The 19,819-nt window shown below is 36.5% G+C and overlaps 1 protein-coding gene across 1 annotated transcript in view; it reads right to left on the bottom strand.

Moving 5' to 3' along the window:
* Positions 1–19,819, bottom strand: part of Usp32 (Ubiquitin specific protease 32) — an 837,997-nt gene that overhangs the window by 346,203 nt on the left and 471,975 nt on the right. The window contains exon 20 of the mRNA XM_090368859.1: positions 2,910–3,048. Coding sequence (XP_090224985.1) covers positions 2,910–3,048 — 139 coding nt within the window. The remainder of the gene's footprint in view (positions 1–2,909; positions 3,049–19,819) is intronic.

The raw sequence follows: 19,819 nt of genomic DNA, 5'->3' as shown, positions 1-19,819 counted from the left end.
TCCAATCCTGCTTCTCTTTCTTCAATGTCATCTTCGTAGTTGTAGAGTCTCTTAGTCTATTAGATCTCTCCTTTAATGTTTCATTAGCATTTCTTCTAGATTTTCTCAAAGTTCTTACACACTATTCAGTCATTTTTACATTTCTTTAAACTTAGAACGGTTTATTAAAATTGAAGACAGATAAAATAAACATACATTGATAGCTTTCAGGTATAGATTGCCTTTCTTCAGTCGAAAAACATTAGTACAAAAATTAATAAAGAATGCCTGGTATGGTGGTCATGCGAGGTGAATTGCATGAACAGGTGCTGGCAACAATTAGGGCAGCATACCCAAGCGTTTTATATATATAGATTGTTAATGTGAAAATTCACCAATAACTAGTTTCTCAGCATGTGAAAAATCAGCCTGTAAACAAAGAAATGCATTTCCACAGACACAAAATACATGTTTCATCAGAAGACTTGATGACTGGGTACCAAATATGTTAGTTTTAATTTCTTAATGAACTTAAACTTGGAACAGATGTTTTTTTTTTTTTTTCCCCCAAAAAAAAAAAATATATATATACTTCTGTAAGGTCATCCATGTTCTGTATGTTATACTTTGGCATAATATTTTGGCTTAACTTGTATTTTATTTATTCAAAATTTATATTCTAAATTATTTTTTACAACGTGTCCGCGTACACGTGTTTTTTGACATACAGAACATGTCAGAAACAGAAGTAAGAGTATTGCTGTTCTTTTTCATAATTTAGGTGGATGACCTCTGAAGAAGACACAGAAATTATGAAAGATACTGCAATGATATTTCTTTTCAAAAATCTGCTATTTCTACCTTGGTCGTTCTTTTCAAATTTTGCATTTTTCCAAATTCGCACTTTGTTTATAACGTTACTCTTTTCCGTTCTTCCCCCCTTTATTCAACATACATCGCTCCCAGGGTACACGGTATTTTCATTATTGGCATAAGTTAAATTAAAGATTTGTACATAACATTAAAATAATTTTCTATATATATATATGTATATACATATATAAGAGTCAAGCACTCGTTTAATGCACAGCAAAATTTTAAAAAACCGAAAAATTTCGATGGTCTGAAGCAAGCAGGCATAAGAAGAGAAGGCTTACTCTGACTCTAACATGAAATGGGATAGTACAGAAGACTGATAGTTCAAAAGGACAGATCTGTAGTGTAATAGTAACATATATCTACTGGGTATAAGTTTTGGATGACGAATACAGCATTGTCCAGTAGGGATTCCATTAAACTTTCTATCAAAAGCTGCCCAAAATCAACCAAATCATTTCCGTAAGTGTAAGCAATCCTGGGGATAACAGAAGATGATGTTGGGAGTTTGTTACAAACCAAACAATTGTGAGGAGTATTATAATATTTTTAGAAAGCTAAGAACGGGCAAAAGTAATTATGTGTACCTTGTAATGGGTAACTTTTAGTTACCTCTTATACAGGGTGTTCATTTTAAAAGCAAATCCATGTTATTTGTTAAAACATGGATATGCTTTTAAAATGAAAACATTTTTCAAAATCTGTGTTTGAAGTTGCAGGCATCATTACTGGGGAATAAATGGCATGCCATATATCACTGAGCAATGTGCTTTTTTTAGTAGACTCTTATTTGGAAACAAAGTCTTACAACAAATGACAAAAAAAAAAAAAAAAAATTGTTGAAAAAATTTCCAACTATTCTTCAAATTTGCCCAAGTACAGTTGGGCCCATTTTTTTTAAACAAACCATTACCTCTGATGTTTACCAATGCATCATAATGCAGTTTACTGCATTGTTGGAGAAAAATGAAATAGATATTTGGCTCCAACAGGATGAGGTAATCTACCAACTGCAACGTTACTGCTAACCTTATTGCACACTTTTGAAAAGGTTGCAAGATATATTTGGGGATTGAATCATATCACAAGGACTTTGACCACCTAGGTCTCCTAACTCAGGAGACTTTTTTTATGGGGGTTATCAGAACAAAAAGTTGAGAGCAATCCACAAAGCATTCAGAAGCTCAAAGTGAGCACTGAAAATAGTCAGGAATGTATTAACACAAACCCTTTGTTGTACTGCTCATAACATAATCAAAAGAGTAAATTATATATTGTTAATGACAGAGGACATTTCCAGGATTGTTTATAAACTATAATCTGTTAATAATTCTGATAATAAATTATATTTTCCTTTTATTGGTTTTTAGATTTACTTTTAAACAAACAGTAACTACCAAAACGTTAACTAAACGTACAACAGGAAAGCAGGAGAACATCAGCAAGAAAAACAAAACCTATTTCTCTTATCTGGTCTTGACAAAACTTTTGGCACTAAATATTTCTTACAGTTAATAATATCCAAGTTAATGCAAATTTTGACTTCTCAATTAAACTCCTTTGTTTCCACATTGGCAAAGTATTTAATTTCAAATCCTCCAGGATTACTTTGATAACTTCACTTATTTAATGGAAACTAGCATGAAACTTGTTTAAGCAGTGGCAGGAAACCATGCCATGCATTCATCTTTGTAATGTCAAAGTTAGTTACTGCTGGCAACCAAATAGAATGTTTAAAGAAAAATAATATTAGCAAAGGGTTTAGGGCTGAAAACTTCAAACTAGAGGAAATTTACTACCTTTTTTTTCCATCTTTATTATTAACCTTGCTGATTATGTAAGAGCAGAGTTGGCAGTACAATAAAAAATATAATTACTACATTATATTATTCATAAAAAAGGATAATGGTGTATTTTAAAAATACACCATTAAAGATAAAGCCAGCATCCAGAAACACCGAAATTAGTAAGTACTACTGTTGCCTTAAATTGAAAGAGCTATAAATAGAACTACATGTATCTATTTATTATATATATACATACACAACACCCACCTGTTTAGCTCATATAAATGTCTGTTAGAAGTAAAGTACAGAGTGAGGGGTCTTGTATTGCTCACGCACTGAAGAGCAGAATTCATGAAACATGTATTACCAAGATTATTGAGACCTGTTGCTCCCCTTTCAGTGGGACCTAAGATAATAGAAAAGGCACAACTCATCAATATCTGTAACCTACAGTCACTGAAGTATACAACATAAACATTCAAGTGCAAAATAAAAAAATAACAATAATTATATTTAAGTAAGGTTGCATTGTGGTATAATTTGATTTTTTATTGATTTTTTTTGAAACCAAACTGTACACTCACCCTAATTTAGAAAATATATATTTTAAAATAGTTCAATGACCTACCTGATTGTTAACCACTCTTTCCTTTTAAAGACAAACTAATGTATGAGATACAAAATGTCGTATCAAAGCTGAAATTTTGGGTCTAGGTCCAATCTGGCAAGGCCCAAGCCTGTGGTAGCCATCAATCTGCATTGGCTGACCTGGCTCAACCCAACCCAGCTCCATCCAATAAATTGCGCGGCCTGGTCTGTACCAAGAAGCCCAATAGACTGCAGTCGACGTTTCTAAAAATGCATGTGCGTGTACAAAACACAGCAAAGTAAAATGCATAAAAAATAAAAAAATATTTTCTTTCATAGGCATTAGGTACACAGAATACTTACAGCATACCGCTCAAAGGAAAAGGATGAAACGCAAAGCTGAAATTCTGTTCTGTTGGCACACTTAATAGTGTGCCAACAGAACACTATGAGGGCATAACTGAAATATACCACTTATTATGGTATAATTTACTAATTATCAACAAATTCTACTATCAACAATTTGTACTATAATACAGTACAAACTGTTTCATCTCAAACAACGGATGGTAAATTATAATTTCTCTGTTATTTTGAAGAAACTATAAAATTATATTACTGTAAACAGGAAGAGAGAGGGAGCTTACAAATACTCATTGTTTGATGAACCTTCAATAAATTCACAAAGGAATGGATAATAATAAAAAAATCACAAGTTGTGCACGCATAAATTTCTTACCCTCCATTACACTGCCCTACCATTAATATCCAGAAACACCCCCATGGATGGGGAAACAGGTCCTATGCATGCAACGTGTCACAGAGCCTGCTACAATATGCACACTGGTTACAAACAGACAATAGCAAAAGTGGGCATGCAAGATGGCATGTTCAACAGAATTAACAGACTTCCAACGCAGAATGATAGTAGGATGCCACATAAGCAAGCGTTCTGTAAGAGATATAGCAGTCACTTTGGGAATCCTTAGTTCAATGTCATATGCAAATGGAAGAGGATTGGGACTGAATCTGCCAAAAAACGGCCTGGGAACTAACAGAACGGGACAAGAGAATTCTGCAAAGAACTGTGCACACGCGCAAATCGTAATTTGCCATTGTCTCAAGCCACACAAACCCTCTGAGTTTTTGGCACACAAACCCCCTGTGAGAGTATTGGGACTAATGTCAGCACTAGTACAATATGAAGGACACTCCATGATATGGGTTACAATGGTCGTGCAGCTATTCACAACCTATTGATCACCTCAACAAATGCTAGATGACGGTTAACATTGGCATAAGGAGCGCAAATCCTGGACTGTAGAACAGCAGAAAACAGTCCTATGGGCAGACGAGTCAAGGTTCGCACTCTACCAGTCTCATGACCATTCTTGGGTGTGGCAAATGCCAGGGGAACAGTTCCTTCCTGATTGCATCCTCCCAACAATGAAGTTTGATGGAGGCAGTGTCATGGTATAGGGCTGCTTTTCATGGCTTGGGCCCATTAGTCGTTATCAACAAAACCATGGATACTGTGCAATACCAGGACATCCTGGACAATCATGCACTTCCAACATTATGGCCATACCCGTATCAGCAAGACAACGCACCATGCCATGCCATGCTGCTCAGGTTATAACAGAGTGGTTTGAGGACATGGGTGTGGAAAAGTTGGATTGGCGAGCCCAGAGTACTGATCTAAACCCTATCGAGCATCTTTGGGATGTATTGCATTGTAGGGTACATGCATGTATGCCCAAAGAACAGGCCGAACTGGTGGCTGCGTTAAAGGCCGAGTGGAGGAATACATCACCAGACATTTATAAAAAGGTGGTTGAGAGTATGCCGTGAAGATTGAAGGCCATCATAAAAGCAAAAGGTTTCAGCACAAAATATAAAATAACACAATAAAAGCTCTTTTTTGGTCTAAAGGCAGATGTCCGGATATTAATGGTAGGGCAGTGTATATGAAATGGAAGCATAAAACACTGTTGGAAAGATAACTGAGGAAGCAGAGAAGGGGGAGATAAAAGCTAAATTGATTTTACATACAACTATGCTGTTTCATTGCTTCACTGAATTTAGTTAATTCAGTGAAGTAACACAAATTTAAAGAAAATAATTGATGAAACATGCTTGGTTAATCAGATGTTTACTGTAACATGTCACCTCAGTTTGAAAAATAATTTGCTTGATACTAAATCTCAGCCCAAGAAGGCAGCAAAACATTTAACAGGTACCTTGAACCTGACCCATGCTTGTTGTAATCACTTTATGGTTTTTGAAAATATACTAGTAAATTGAGGACTACTATCGTTCTATGTATTGAGTAGCATGCAGACTCAAATACTGTAAGCAAAAGTAGAAATATATATTTTACACACATCTATTTATAAAAGATTAATCCACATATTGCATGGAGTTTATTTTGCTGAAAACAAACTGTCATTATGATGCCAGCTGAAAACGAGTGTACACAGTACTACACTCTGAGAGTGATTTAACAGTGAAAATCTATACCTGCTTGAAGAGTGAGTATTTTGACTAAGTTCCTCTTTAACATTCAGAACAGTAAGCAGAATAACAGAAAAATGTAGAGAGCTCAGATAAGCCACCATCCATTCTTTTTAAGGATAAATACTGTTCTTAGTGGCACTTTATATTTTTGGTTGTGGTGCATGTGAAAATTAAACTGATGAGTGAAGTCTAGTCAAGTTCATTGGTAAAAAAAATTTTCAAGGCTACTTCTCATTTTAAAATTAGAGGCACATTTGAAGATTATAAAAAAACACCATTTACACAGGCATATCATAAGGAAGAATGTTTGATTTTCCTGTTTAGCCAAGCAAGGTGGAAATCAATTGGGAAAAAGTTTGAAAAATTGTGATTTTTCAAACTGGTGATCATGATTTTTTCCTTTTTTCACAGATATTCTGCAATCCCAAGAAGTTCCGAGATCAAAATGTGGAATTTCTTTTTATAAAGCTGTTCTATTACAATACTGTTATATTTTGCTGAGAGAGAGAGAGACTAATTTCTCGTGCAAGATAACATTTTGCTTGGAGTTAGTAATGGTTCTGTTGACTAAAAAGATTTATACAGTGTCTTGAATGAAATAATGACCATATATCATTCAACATGTGTTAAGCTTTGACTTTCAGAAAGCAGGAAATTTTTTTTAAATCCAGACTCGGGACTTGAAATTAAACTTCACTGGCAACATATGCATTTTATATTAAGATACAGACATAGCTTGTTTACCTGTATAGTATGCTTTCAAACATAGCTCACCTAGAAATTCTGTCTTTAGACTGCCTGTTAGAAACCACTAACTGATTATAGCTACTTTGAGGAAGGAGCTGATGCAGTTTTGCCTTATTTTGAAATGTTGAGTCTAAAGTTTCATTTATAAAAATAGCTTCACTGTGTAAAAAGTTTTTCCAATTCATCAGAAAGAGGTCTGAAATAAATTTTTGTTCTTTTTCACCTGTCTTAATATTCCCTCATTCAGCACTGATATGAGGAATTGTTAAAATGCCAAGCATGACTTGGCATTTTAACAATTTCAAGTTTCCCTCTGCTCTTATCAGTTACTAAGGACCACTGCACATAAAATCTTTTTAATTCTTTCATAATAGCTTATAGCAAGTTCTCACATTCAAACTGAGAGAATTGATACTGCAAACCATTTCACTTCACATATTTCTTTCTTTTTTTTATTTATTCATCTATTTCGTTATTTTCTCTTTCTCTATTTCTTCAATAATAATGGCATGTACTAGAAACTTTCTGATAAAAAATGTCAAATTTGAAAATGATGCAAAGGCAATTGATAAAATTTATGCTACCTTGGCATTTATAATAACAATTTTCTAGTGGAAATGTGTGCCCATGTAGTCACATATAGTAACAAAGTATTTCCTCACTGAACAAAAGAACAGAATCTTACTCTCTTGTTTTAGACTCTCATGTCCCTGGCAGTAAAATAGCCTATGGATACACTGAATGCCAAAGCCATTACTTAAAATTATCCTCGGGGGCCAACACAATTTTTTTTGTAATATACCTTATTTTGACATTTGTTTATACAATATGCATATTTCATATTTTTAATTTTGAGGTTATTAAAAGGTCAATTTTTATATTTTTTGTATCATTCATATATGACTGACACAGCCCTCACAATTTTTTTTTTCTTCTTTCTAATGAACTTATAGCTGAATAGAACTGTCATACATATTTGAATGATGTGGCACATATGGAAATGCTGCTGTCATTCATATATGAATGATATGGCACTCAATGTGATTATTATTATTATTAGCCATATGGTGCAAGGAAGCCCGAGGCTTATGCTGCACAAACAAAAAAAAATAAATAAATAAAATTCTGAGTTACCCTGAAAGGGAGAGCGAAGTAGAAGGGAAGAATCACCAAGAAAGAGAAGAATGATGATATCCAGCTTAGGACCCTGGGTGTGCCAAGACCATATTAGATGTGAGCCAGTGGGGTTATTTTTAAATATGTGCAGCTAAAAATGGTTGCAGGATTTTATAGCGGGATGGGGGGGGAGGATGATAATTGGATGGGAGACTTTTGTCACCCTTTTTAGGAACTGGCTGGATATGAGCAAATTTCCAAGCAGAAGACACTTTTGAAATAAGAAAGTGAAAAAGGGCGGTAAAGAATAGGAGTAAGTTCAGGAGCACAAGTTTTGAGAACAAGTAGAGAAATACCATCAGGACCTGGAGCTTTCTTAGCATCAAGATTCGTAAAAATCCTTCTGACGGAAGACCACAGGAGGCATTGAATGGAGCATGTTGGGGATGGTGGGAGGCGTTTTACCAAGATCATTAATACACAAGTTGAAAGAAAAATGGAATGCTAACAGGTCAGCTTTATCATTGGCAGAAGTGACAACAGAACCATCTGGTTTTGACAGAGTTGGGAGCAGAGATTGGGAGCCTGTTCAAACTCTAATTTGGATTAATAACTGCTTTACAATTGTTGCGAGCTTTGGTGTACGCAGAAAATGAAACAGGAGAATTAGAAACAAGCCAATTACGATATGCAACATTCTTTTCTTGAACAACCTTGGCACATTTATTGGAAAACCAAGGTTTAGATAAAGGACGAGATTTTAAAGTGGAGTGTGGGATAAAGGATTCCATTCCTGCAAGAATAATTTCACTGACACAATCTGAGCAAACATTGACATCAGAAGTTTTGAAACAGTAATCCGACCAAGGAAAAGAAGTCTCTCAGGTCATCCCATTTTGCATTCTTGTAATGCCAAACAACACGAGGTTCGGAATAGCTATGAGATAAAGGTTCCATTGGAGAAGAGACAATCACCAAGTTGTGATCTAAAGTGCCTAAAGGACCTCTCACTTCGACCGCGTACTTAGAAGGGTTGTTTGTGAGAAAAAGATCAAGCGTATTGGCTGTATGATTAGGATTGTCCGGTATTCTTGTAGGTAAATGAACAATTTGTACTAGGTCATTAGTAATTGCAAAAGCCTCAGCATCTCGACCTGCTGGGTCGGTGTGACTAGAAAACGGAAGCCAGCTGGAGTTGTGAACATTAAAATCACCAAGGAAAATTACCTCACTGTTAGGAAAGTTGGACTGGAGAAAGTGAAGTTGCAAAGACAGGAAGTCAAAGAGCTCCTAGTGATTAGTGGAATTGGGAGAATGGTAGAGACAACAGATGAATTTGACACAATGAGGTACAGAGATTTTAAGAGATTTTAAGGAGATTCCAAATTGCCAAGTCTCTGAGAGGAAATATCAGAACAGACATATGCACAAGTACCACCTTTGAGGCGGTACTTGTGCATATGTACACAAGTACAGTGAATAATTTGGGCATCTGAGATGAGCAGTATTTGAATCAACCGATAACTGAGATTCTGTCAGAAAAAGTACATGCGGTTTGGCAGACTGCAAGTGGAAATGGACATCATTGAGATTAGAATTGAGACCACGTATATTTGTGAAATGAATTAGCAAGTGCTTGAGAGGTTTAGATCTTTTCGCAGATAAGCTTGCTCTATTAGTTTGACAATTCATGGTGTATTCAATAATAAGAAAAAGTGGTTGGGACATGCTGTATGAAGTAATGAAATTTTTGGATATGCCGTACAAATGGTAAGAATATACCCAGATGCTTGACATAACGTGGCCTCGACAATGCTCCCCGCATACACACTACTCGGACTCCCTCCAGTCACTATCTGGCAGAGTAGAGGTAGCAAGATTATACACTAGCTGATCCGGAAGCCTCCTAGAGAGTTACCAATAGGTTCGGTCCGGTGTACTAACTAGCGGCCGGCCTGCGAACACCGTTTTAGAGCTGTACCCTCGAAATGTAAGGAATATTGGATCTCGCCACGATGTTTGTCCTAACCTCAAAAGTCATCAGTCATACTGCATGATGGAAGAGATAGGGAGGGGTTGACCGGAACTTAGCTCTAGAGACTAAACATGGGTTCCACCATTTCAAGCCTCCAATAAGCAAAGTGGTGGAAATGCACTGGTTGATGAGGGTCATCTGCCACCTAGTACTGCCTGGTAACATAGAGGGGTGGCGTTCCTCCATGTGGTGCAGGTGCCACACCTCAACCACTGCTTACGTTGGTTCACACCTGGGTGGTCACCTATCATGTACTTGTGCATGGAGGTTATACCCAGGATTACTAACAGTCCCACCATCGTGAAGGTGCAAGCAGAGGATTTGGCTGTCACAGACTGTCTGGACTTTGCCGAAATTGGGTCCACTTGACTTGAGTGTCACCTGAATATCAGTTCCATCAGCATTTTAGACTCCCAGGTAGCAAGCACAGCTTGTCTGGCATATCTGAGAGAATGTCTGTGACAACCTCAATGCACATTTTACCATGTTCAACACACAGGAAAAGGGGATCACTACTTTTCAAGCTTTCAATCCTCTCTAGAGGTTGACACTTTATTCACTCCTCCATTTATATTTTGGCTACATTAAGGTCCACATGTGGTTATTTGTCTTGGACATGGTAAATTTGCTTATCTCTCTTAATTTAGATTTTAGTTTTATCTCTTTCATTCTCTGTTGAGTCAATGATGATCACTGTGCACTATGCATACATTTTATAATTTTTTAAATCTATTATTATACTATTAGACCAGTTCATATAACCCATAAGACTCTATTAAAATTGGTATTGCCAAACAAAAAAAAAAAAAAATAAATAAAATTCTGAGTTACCCTGAAAGGGAGAGCGAAGTAGAAGGGAAGAATCACCAAGAAAGAGAAGAATGATGATATCCAGCTTAGGACCCTGGGTGTGCCAAGACCATTAGCATTAGCATTAGTAGAGGCATTTGATGCAAGAAAGCAAGCTTATGCAGCATCAGCCAAAAAAAACAAAAAAAAAAAAAAACCCACTTCCACTTCACCCCTCTGTTCGTTCAAAATACCTGTCCAGCTGAGCCTTAAACTTATTTAGGCTATCAACCTCCACCACAAGGGATGGCAGTCTGTTCCACCAACCAACCACCCGCTGGCTAAAGGCAAATTTCCGCACGTCTATCCTACATCTGTCTTTCCTCAATTTGAATTTATGCCCTCTCAGGTGATTTTTCTGAGCTAGAGGAAGAATCCCATCAGCATTGAGCATGCTTAAACCATTCAAGGCTTTATACACCTCTATCAGATCACCTCGCTGGTGCCTAGTCTCCAGACACTGTAATTTGCAAAACTTAAGCCTTTCTTCGTAAGAGCACCCCTTTGTTCCATTCACTAATCTTGTTGCCCTTCTCTGTACTCGTTCCAGCAGCTCTACATCCTTCTTGAAATGAGGCCTCCAGACCTGTATACAGTACTCTAGGTGTGGCCTGACCATTGCCTTATACAATGGAATAATCACCTCCTTATCCCTGCTGGAAAAATTCCTGTATATCATTGACAATACTCCATGAGCTACTCTTGCAGCCCGTCTGCACTGCTCAGAGAACTTCATATCTGCCTGCACAACCACCCCCAAGTCCCTTTCATTCTCTACCACTGTCAGTGTAGTACCACAGAGTTGATACGTTGCTCTGGGGTTGCTGTTTCCCATGTGTAGTACTTTACATTTGTCAATGTTAAACTTCATTTGCCACCTCTCAGCCCATCTGCTCAACCTTTCCAGATCCTGTTGCAGCAGCATAGTGTCAGTAGTGTCCTTGACAACCCTGCCAACCTTTGTATCATCTGCAAACTTGGACATTAAGCTTGATATACCCTCATCAATATCATTTATAAATACAGAAAACAATAATGGACCCAACACTGAGCCCTGAGGGACTCCACTAATAACGTTAGTCCACGATGAGCAGTGTCCATTGATTACCACTCTCTGTCTTCTCCCCCTCAACCACCCCTTTATCCATAGCAGCAATTTGCCTCCAATGTCACACTGCTCCAATTTGTGTAGCAGTCTTCCGTGTGCAACAGTATCAAAAGCCTTTCTAAGATCCAAGTATATAATATCAAAGTTATTCCCTGTATCCAGTTCTTTTGTGACTGCATCATAGTATCCAATCAAGTTGGTCAGGCAAGACTTCCCCTTAACAAAACCATGCTGTGTCTGAGCTGTAACTGAAGTCTTGTCTAAATGATCCTGCAGTGCTTCTTTAACCAGTGCCTCCATTAATTTTCCTGGAACAGAAGTTAAGCTCACAGGTCTATAATTACTTGTGTCAGCCTTTGATCCTCCTTTGTGAATTGGGGTCACATTTGCACATTTCCAGTCTATGGGTACCTCCCCTGAGTCCAAGGAAGCTCTCATAATTATGGCTAAGGGTTTGCTTACTTCCTTTGCTGCCTCCTTTAATATAACTGGATAGATCCCATCCACCCCGGGTGCCTTTCTTGTGTTTATCTTCAACAGTTTCTCCTCCACTTTACTCCCAGTTATTTCAAGATTCTGTAGCTTACTGCTAGAGTTGAATACACCTCTGGCATTCCCCTCGCTGAATAACTCCTCATGTGTGAATGTCGATGCAAAATATTCATTTAGTTTGTTAGCTACCTGAGCAGGATCATCAACAGTTGACCCATCAATATCAAGTGGACCAATCTGATTCATCCCCTTCCTTCTAGAGTTTACATAAGTAAAGAACTCTTTGCTGTTTTTCTTTGCATCCCTTGCCAAGGATTTCTCGTAATCTGCCTTCGCCTGCCTAACCTCCTTTGTAACTTGGTTGCATATCAACTTGTATCTATCATAGGCTTCTGTGTCATGTGTTAATTTATATGTATCCCATGCATTTTTCTTCTCTGCCATATGCCTCATTAGTTCATCTGACATCCATTTTGGCCTAAACCTTGAACAATATTTCTTAGTTGGTATGTAAAGCCTAGTAGCTTCCAAGATAAGTTCTTTGAATGCTTCCCATTTTGAATTTGCTGTTGGTAACATCATCAGTTGGTCCCACTGTATAGAATTTAAATACTGTCTCAGTCCATCGTAGTCGCCTTTACGGAAGCAATAACCCTTCCCTTTAACCCTAATGGTAGTTACCTCTTTCAGTAAATCCCACTTCAGCACACTGTGATCACTGCCACCTAGTGGTTCATTTATCTGCAGATTCTTAATGCATGAAGAATCACTGCTGATAATCAAATCAAGAGTATTACTCCCTCTAGTTGCCTCCCGAACATGCTGATGTAGAAAACAATCATCCAATAAATCCACAAAAGCCCTGCTAGTGTGTGAGTAACCAGCCCCCAAATTCCAGTCAATATCTGGGAAATTAAAATCTCCCATTATAAGACTCTCTGATTTACTGGCCCACATAACCCCTCCCCCCTTCCTATCCTGTCTATCCTTTCTGTAGACGTTGTACTCCCCAAATTGCAGTTCTGCATCCCTTATATCTGTGTGACACCACGTCTCTGATATCCCAACAATATCTGCCTTCGATGTTTTGAGCAATACCTCAAATTCATCAAATTTATTTACTAAACTCCTAGCATTGGTGTACACGCAAGTATACCTGCACCTGTTTCTATTCTTAGCTACCCTAACACAACCCATGTGTTTACTTGTACCGCAATGTCTCCCAGCAGTTAGATGTGATGTGATACCGCAATGTCTCCCATATTAGATGTGAGCCAGTGGGGTTATTTTTAAATATGTGCAGCTAAAAATGGTTGCAGGATTTTATAGTGGGATGGGGGGGGAGGACGATAATTGGATGGGAGACTTTTTGTCACCGTTTTTAGGAACTGGCTGGATATGAGCAAATTTCCAAGCAGAAGACACTTTTGAAATAAGAAAGTGAAAAAAGGCAGTAAAGAACAGGAGTAAGTTCAGGAGCACAAGTTTTGAGAACAAGTAGAGAAATACCATCAGGACCTGGAGCTTTCTTAGCATCAAGATTCGTAAAAATCCTTCTGACGGAAGACCACAGGAGGCACTGAATGGAGCATGTTGGGGATGGTGGGAGGCGTTTTACCAAGCATGTATTAGATGTATTGAAGTGGTGAAGACTACTCTTCACCAGATTCTAATACATACAAAGAGTACTAGGAAAGTTTTACAATACAGCTTTGTTTATTTAATTTTTTCAAAGTAATTTCCTCTACATTCAATACACCTCTCCATCCTCCGAAACCAATCTTTAAACCAGTTCTGCCAAGTTTCACTAGGGAGTAAAGCACACTCGTTGTCCCAAGCCCGTAGAAGGTCCTCATCACTGGAAAACCGCCTCCCTTTTAGCTTCATTTTCACATGCGGGAACAGTGCAAAGTCGCAGGGAGCAAGGTCTGAACTGTAGGGAGGGTGCTCGAGAAGTTTCAGTCCTGTCGTGGTCAAATATTCGGTGCAGGCTTTGGCGCGGTTAGCTGGAGCATTATCGTGATGGAGGTACCAGGTGTCCATTCTTGACTTTGGCCGTAGGTTCTTCATAGATCCAATGACTTTAGGCAGGCATTGTTCAGTATACCACTTAGCTGTGACTGTCTTCTGCGTGTCCAAAACGACACATTCCACAATTCCACTCGATTTGAAAAATACAGCTATCATTTTCTTCTTTACAGATCGGGATTTTCTGACAATTACGGGTGTGTCGTCATCATCAAAGACCCAAACTTTGTTTTGAGCCTTGGTCGGCAGATCGTAATAGTACAGCCAAGTCTCATCACCTGTCACGATGTTGTTCACATACCGAGATTGTCCCTTATCAAACTTTTTTAACATCTCCCGGCACCAAGTCACACGTCGTGTCATCTGCTCTTCAGTCAGTTGATGCGGCACCCAGAGAGAACAAAGTTTCTTCACGTGCAAATGATCTTGCAGAATCGAACGAATTGCTGGTGCATTTAGGCCCAAAGTATCCTCTATCTGTTGGTAGGTCACTCGCCTGTTTTCGTCAAGTATTTTCCTCACAGCAGTAACGTTTTCTTCCGTAACTGACATTCGTGGCCTTCCCGGCCTCTCAGAATCCTCCAGAGTGAAATTTCCCCTTTGGAATTCTCTATACCACCTGAATATCGTTGTACGATGTGGACAATCATCATCTAGTGCAAGAGTCTTTCTTCTAAGCACTGGTCTATGGTTAAACCACGCACGAAATTATACCGCAAAACTGTCCTTATCTCATTTTGTGACCACGATGCCATCGCAAGCACTTTACACTCTCACTACTAATGAATAACTGAGCCCATCGACTTGGCGCGGCGGCTACTATGCACGTATGAACATGTCTCAACATGCAGCAACAAGCAGCTTCCTGTGATTCATTGTTGCGTCATATTGCAAAACTTTCCTAGTACCCTTTGTATATTCTAACAAATACTACATATTACATTAAGGTTGCAGTATATATATAAATTTTCATTTTATTAGTATTTTGATGTACTAATTTTACTTTACAGTTCCCCCGCTTTATATTGGCTTGGCAATTCAGCCCACAATGTTATTAATTCATCATAACCTCTAGGATATTAACAGTCTTTCATCTTTCACAGATCTACTTCACTTTTTTTACTTTCCTCACCCTTCTAGTTACTGGCACTTTGTGTAACTTTCACACCCATTTATGCATACTTAATTCAATATATTATACAATTTATATATATATAAGTTGTATTAATATATATATATATATATATTTATTGCCCCAGCAATGGCACTAACCCATAAATACTGCATGCTAATATTAATAATTGAAATCATATTTATTATATGCCTCATACATATATACAGTAGACCCTCGATTTTCCTGGATAGATGGTAAAAAAAAAAAAAAAAAAAAAATTCTGGGATAATCGATTTTCCGGTTAATCCAAAAACAGAGTAAGGCCCCGACATACGTAAAAGATATGTACCAGGACTTATTACATTAGACGAGTTTTATGTAACTCGCGAATGACTAATAAAATATTGCTACTATATACCTGATATGCCAAAATTAAAAAAACCACATATCCTCAGAAGAATGAAGAAAATAGTTATATGTTTTTAATTAGTTCAATTAAAAACTTTATCTGGGGACAGCGGTGAAGTAGCCAGAGTGGCACATAAAAAAAGAAAACATAAAAGGAAGAAAAAAACCCATGTTATTGTTCTGTAAAACTGATATGTATTTCGTAGTCTTGATTATTATAGTTGACTTCATTGGTACCAACTGCTTCACTGTTTCTCATATTCTGCCTTTCTCCTTTATTGTGTTCACCGTTACCACTGATAAATCTGAATTCTGTGTGATACTTGTTAATGTTTGGCCATTTTCATACATCCTTATTATTTTAATTTTCTGATCCAAATCGATCGCTTTCCTTTTCTTGATAGACTTACTAAGTACAGCTGTCACTTATTCTCTTAGTCGGCCATGATAACGGTCAAAACGAAATATTCTGAAAAAAACTTCACAGAGTTAAGGCAAAAACTCACTATTATCAGTCCAAGCGAGCTCACATTTTACTAAAGCACATTTCTGGAGGTCACAAAAAAAAAATAATAAAATAAAATAAAAAACAATTTGCACTTTCCGGGTTAGTTGGTTTTTCTGTTAGTGCAATCGGGTAGTAAACTCGATCTTATTAAATTTGCGATAATACTAATAGCTGGAATTCTGTGAGTTGTTACATTATGGTGAAATGTGTGTCCTCTTAACTTGAAATCTTCAGTCATATAAAAAAATTATAAATAACGTAATGTAAGTCGGGGGACTTGCTGTATCAAAAAATGTTCAGTAACCTACGTAAAAAGTATGGCGATAGATAAAGAACTTACCATGCACTACTCGCGTGTCCAGTACAATGCTTCCCTTTATTTTTAATAATGACGCGTATGGTTTGGTCAGCAGTATAATGGTTCTCTAGAGATTTAACGGATGCACCATTTTCAAACTTTTGAATAATTTTGGAAGTTTTTGTTTAATTGAAAGCACAACTCTTGCGTTTGCCCATCATTTTCGCGATTTCTAAACAAAAAAAAAAAAAATAATAATAAAAAAATAAAAGTTACTATAAAAAAAAAAAAATTCTGACATCACATTCCTGACATAAATAACGAAACAAAATTTGTCATTTTTGCGGTGCGACGGAACACAACAATCAATGACGCACTAAAACAAACTAAACATTTGGTCTCTCTTTTTTTTTTTTTTTTTTGAGCGGCAGGTGTGAAGACAGCGAGGGGTTGCAAGATAATAGGTACACTATTCTCCCAATGAAAACTTATAACACCACTTCTTGTCACTTATTTACGACTTGCAAAACATCTGTTTATACCTTTATATTTATTACTTGAATTTTATATAAGACTTCTGGTTGAATTTTTTTTTTTTTTTTTTTAATTTGGTGTATTGAAGTGTCCTGGTTATTCTGATCCTGGTAAATCGAGTCCGCTGTGTGTGTGTGTGTGTGTGTGTGAGTAATTATATTTAAATAATATTGGAAAAGAAGTATTACTTAATAAAAATAAAAAGGAGGGTACAGCACACATCAAAGGCAGCAAAAAGCACATTCCTCTACATGATGCTTGGAACATAGTCATATAAATTAGAATAAGGTTTAAAATAATAAAATAATGCCAGCAGTATGGCAAGACAAGAGCGAAAAAACAAAATTAAACCTAAATTCAAATCTAACAGGGAGGGAAGAGAAAGGTAACAAGAATAAAAATATATTGCAACGGAAATTCTAAATTAATTTAGAAAATCTAATTATACGAATAATAATTCATTAAAATTTAAAGCCAATTAAATAGAAATTTAGCGGTGCCCCTTCTGATGGGCACCAGGTCCAAATTTATGTGAAATATCACCAAACAGAGATTTAAACCATTCACAATAAAACAAAACAAAACAAAAATATAAAAAATAGTCTGACCAGTATGCCCCATCTCAACAGAGGACCACAAGGCCAATAATGGTCAGGGAATCGCTGCATTTCGAACGCTAAACAAATCGCCGCAAAGGCGAAACGATCGCAAGATCAGTCCGCCACACCGATCCCCAGATCGAACCGCCCTTGCAGGGAATTGAACAGTGGTGGTCCTGATGCAGCAAAAATCAAAAATAGAACAGACAAGAGCACTCCAGTGCAAAGCCACACTACTGACAAAAGTAAACTTAACCCGTTTATATAAACCAATAATAAACTATAGATGGCAGTACAGGCGCAGCGTTAGCAATTCGCCCAATACTATCATGTACATAATTATATTTAAATAATATTGGAAAAGAAGTATTACTTACTTCTATTTAATTGGCTTTAAATTTTAATGAATTATTATTCGTATAATTAGATTTTCTAAATTAATTTAGAGTTTCTGTTGCAATATATTTTTATTCTTGTTACCTTTCTCTTCCCTCCCTGTTAGATTTGAATTTAGGTTTAATTTTGTTTTTTCACTCTTGTCTTGCCATACTGCTGGCATTATTTTATTATTTTAAACCTTATTCTAATTTATGTGACTATATATATATATATATTTTATAAAAACTGAACATTTACAAATGTTTGATCATATCACATTTTCGAGCACTTGAAATTTTAAAACCATATCTACCTACAGTACATAAGCAAATATGTACTACAGTGGATTCCGGTTAATCAGGGCAGCCACTTATTTGGGGCAAATCTTAAAAAACAGAACCTAATCGAGAAAATAGCCAGAGTTTACTTCGCTTAATTGGGACAACATGCCGTTTAATGGGAGAAGGAGACGGCAGCACTGAAGACTATCCTATGATTGTCTCCGACTGTACCACGTGGTTCGGTCGGATTTCTGGAGGTCACAACCATAAAAGAATTAGCAGTCACCTGTTTATTGGGCTTTTCTGTTAGTGCAATCTATCATAAATGGATAGTAAACTCTATCTTATTGAATTTGTGATAATACCGACAGCTGAAATTCTGTGGGTTATTATGGTGAAATGTGTTTACACTTACATGGAATATTCAATCATATAAAAAAATTAATTTTCAGAATCTTCTCTTCATTCCTATTTTTAAAGCTTCGTAACTTGTTACTCCGTTCTCACTTGCACGTATCATGTTACTTGCAATTTCCATGTGCCATGTTCTTTGTTATTGATTGCTTATCTTTTTACTGTTTAAAATTTTAACCCCCACCCACAAATGTCAGTGAACAGAAATGTCAACTAGTCAGTATATACATATTACAGTACGTATTAATTATTCCGATTTTCATGTACGTTCTTCAGATTTTCACGTATCATTTAATTTTTTAATTGATGAGGTAATAAAGGGTAAATTTGTGCTTAATATCTTTACTTTTATAGCCTGTGGATGATATTCCTCCTATTTTCATTAATTAGAATCGCTGTTTAATAGAATTAAAATTCAATTCACAAACGTGATCACAATGATCAGCGCTTACTACACATCGTATAGTGAACGGTACTTTACTATGGTGAATCCATCATAATTTGGTTGTACAGTGAACCAATTGTAAAGCGGGAATCCATTGTATTTTTAACTATTTACGTGAAACTTCGGATAATTGGGGCAGCCCGCTTAATCGGGCCAAAATGCACTAGTCCCGATGTGTTCCAAATAGCTGGAATCGACTGTACATACATTTTACAGATTTTGTAATATACGAAAATTGCATATACATTAACATTATATCATATTTCTTTGGCATCTTACTGAAGTTCGCTGTTAATTCAAATTTAGCTTTGCACCACACAATAAGAAAAAAAAAAAAGAAAGAAAGAAAGTGTTTAACATTAACAGTATATTTTATTATACTCTGTGATAAGCAAGTAACATACTGATTTACATATTCCACATATTTTATGGAACACAGATCAGCAGCTCACCTGAATGCCCAGACAAAAAAAAAAAAAAATCAACTACAAATTTAGAAAACTGCTTCAACGATTCTGAATTTTCCAGCAAAGCAATAGCTTCATTGATTTTTTTCTGTCTTTTATATATAATTTATGAACAGTGATGAACAGTTGTAGATATAAAGTACAGGCATATAAATGAAAAATTATATTGTCTAAAGTAAATTTAACTGAGCTGATTAATGTAATCAAATAAACAATTAAACATTACATCAGATTGTAATATTAGAGAATAA

The sequence above is a fragment of the Mastigoproctus giganteus genome, chromosome 1 (genome assembly GCF_048544385.1).
Source record: "Mastigoproctus giganteus isolate SK-2022 chromosome 1, ASM4854438v1, whole genome shotgun sequence".
Classification (NCBI taxonomy): domain Eukaryota; kingdom Metazoa; phylum Arthropoda; class Arachnida; order Uropygi; family Thelyphonidae; genus Mastigoproctus; species Mastigoproctus giganteus.
Note: the sequence above shows the minus strand (reverse complement) of the source record. Positions and strands in the feature narration are given on the sequence as shown.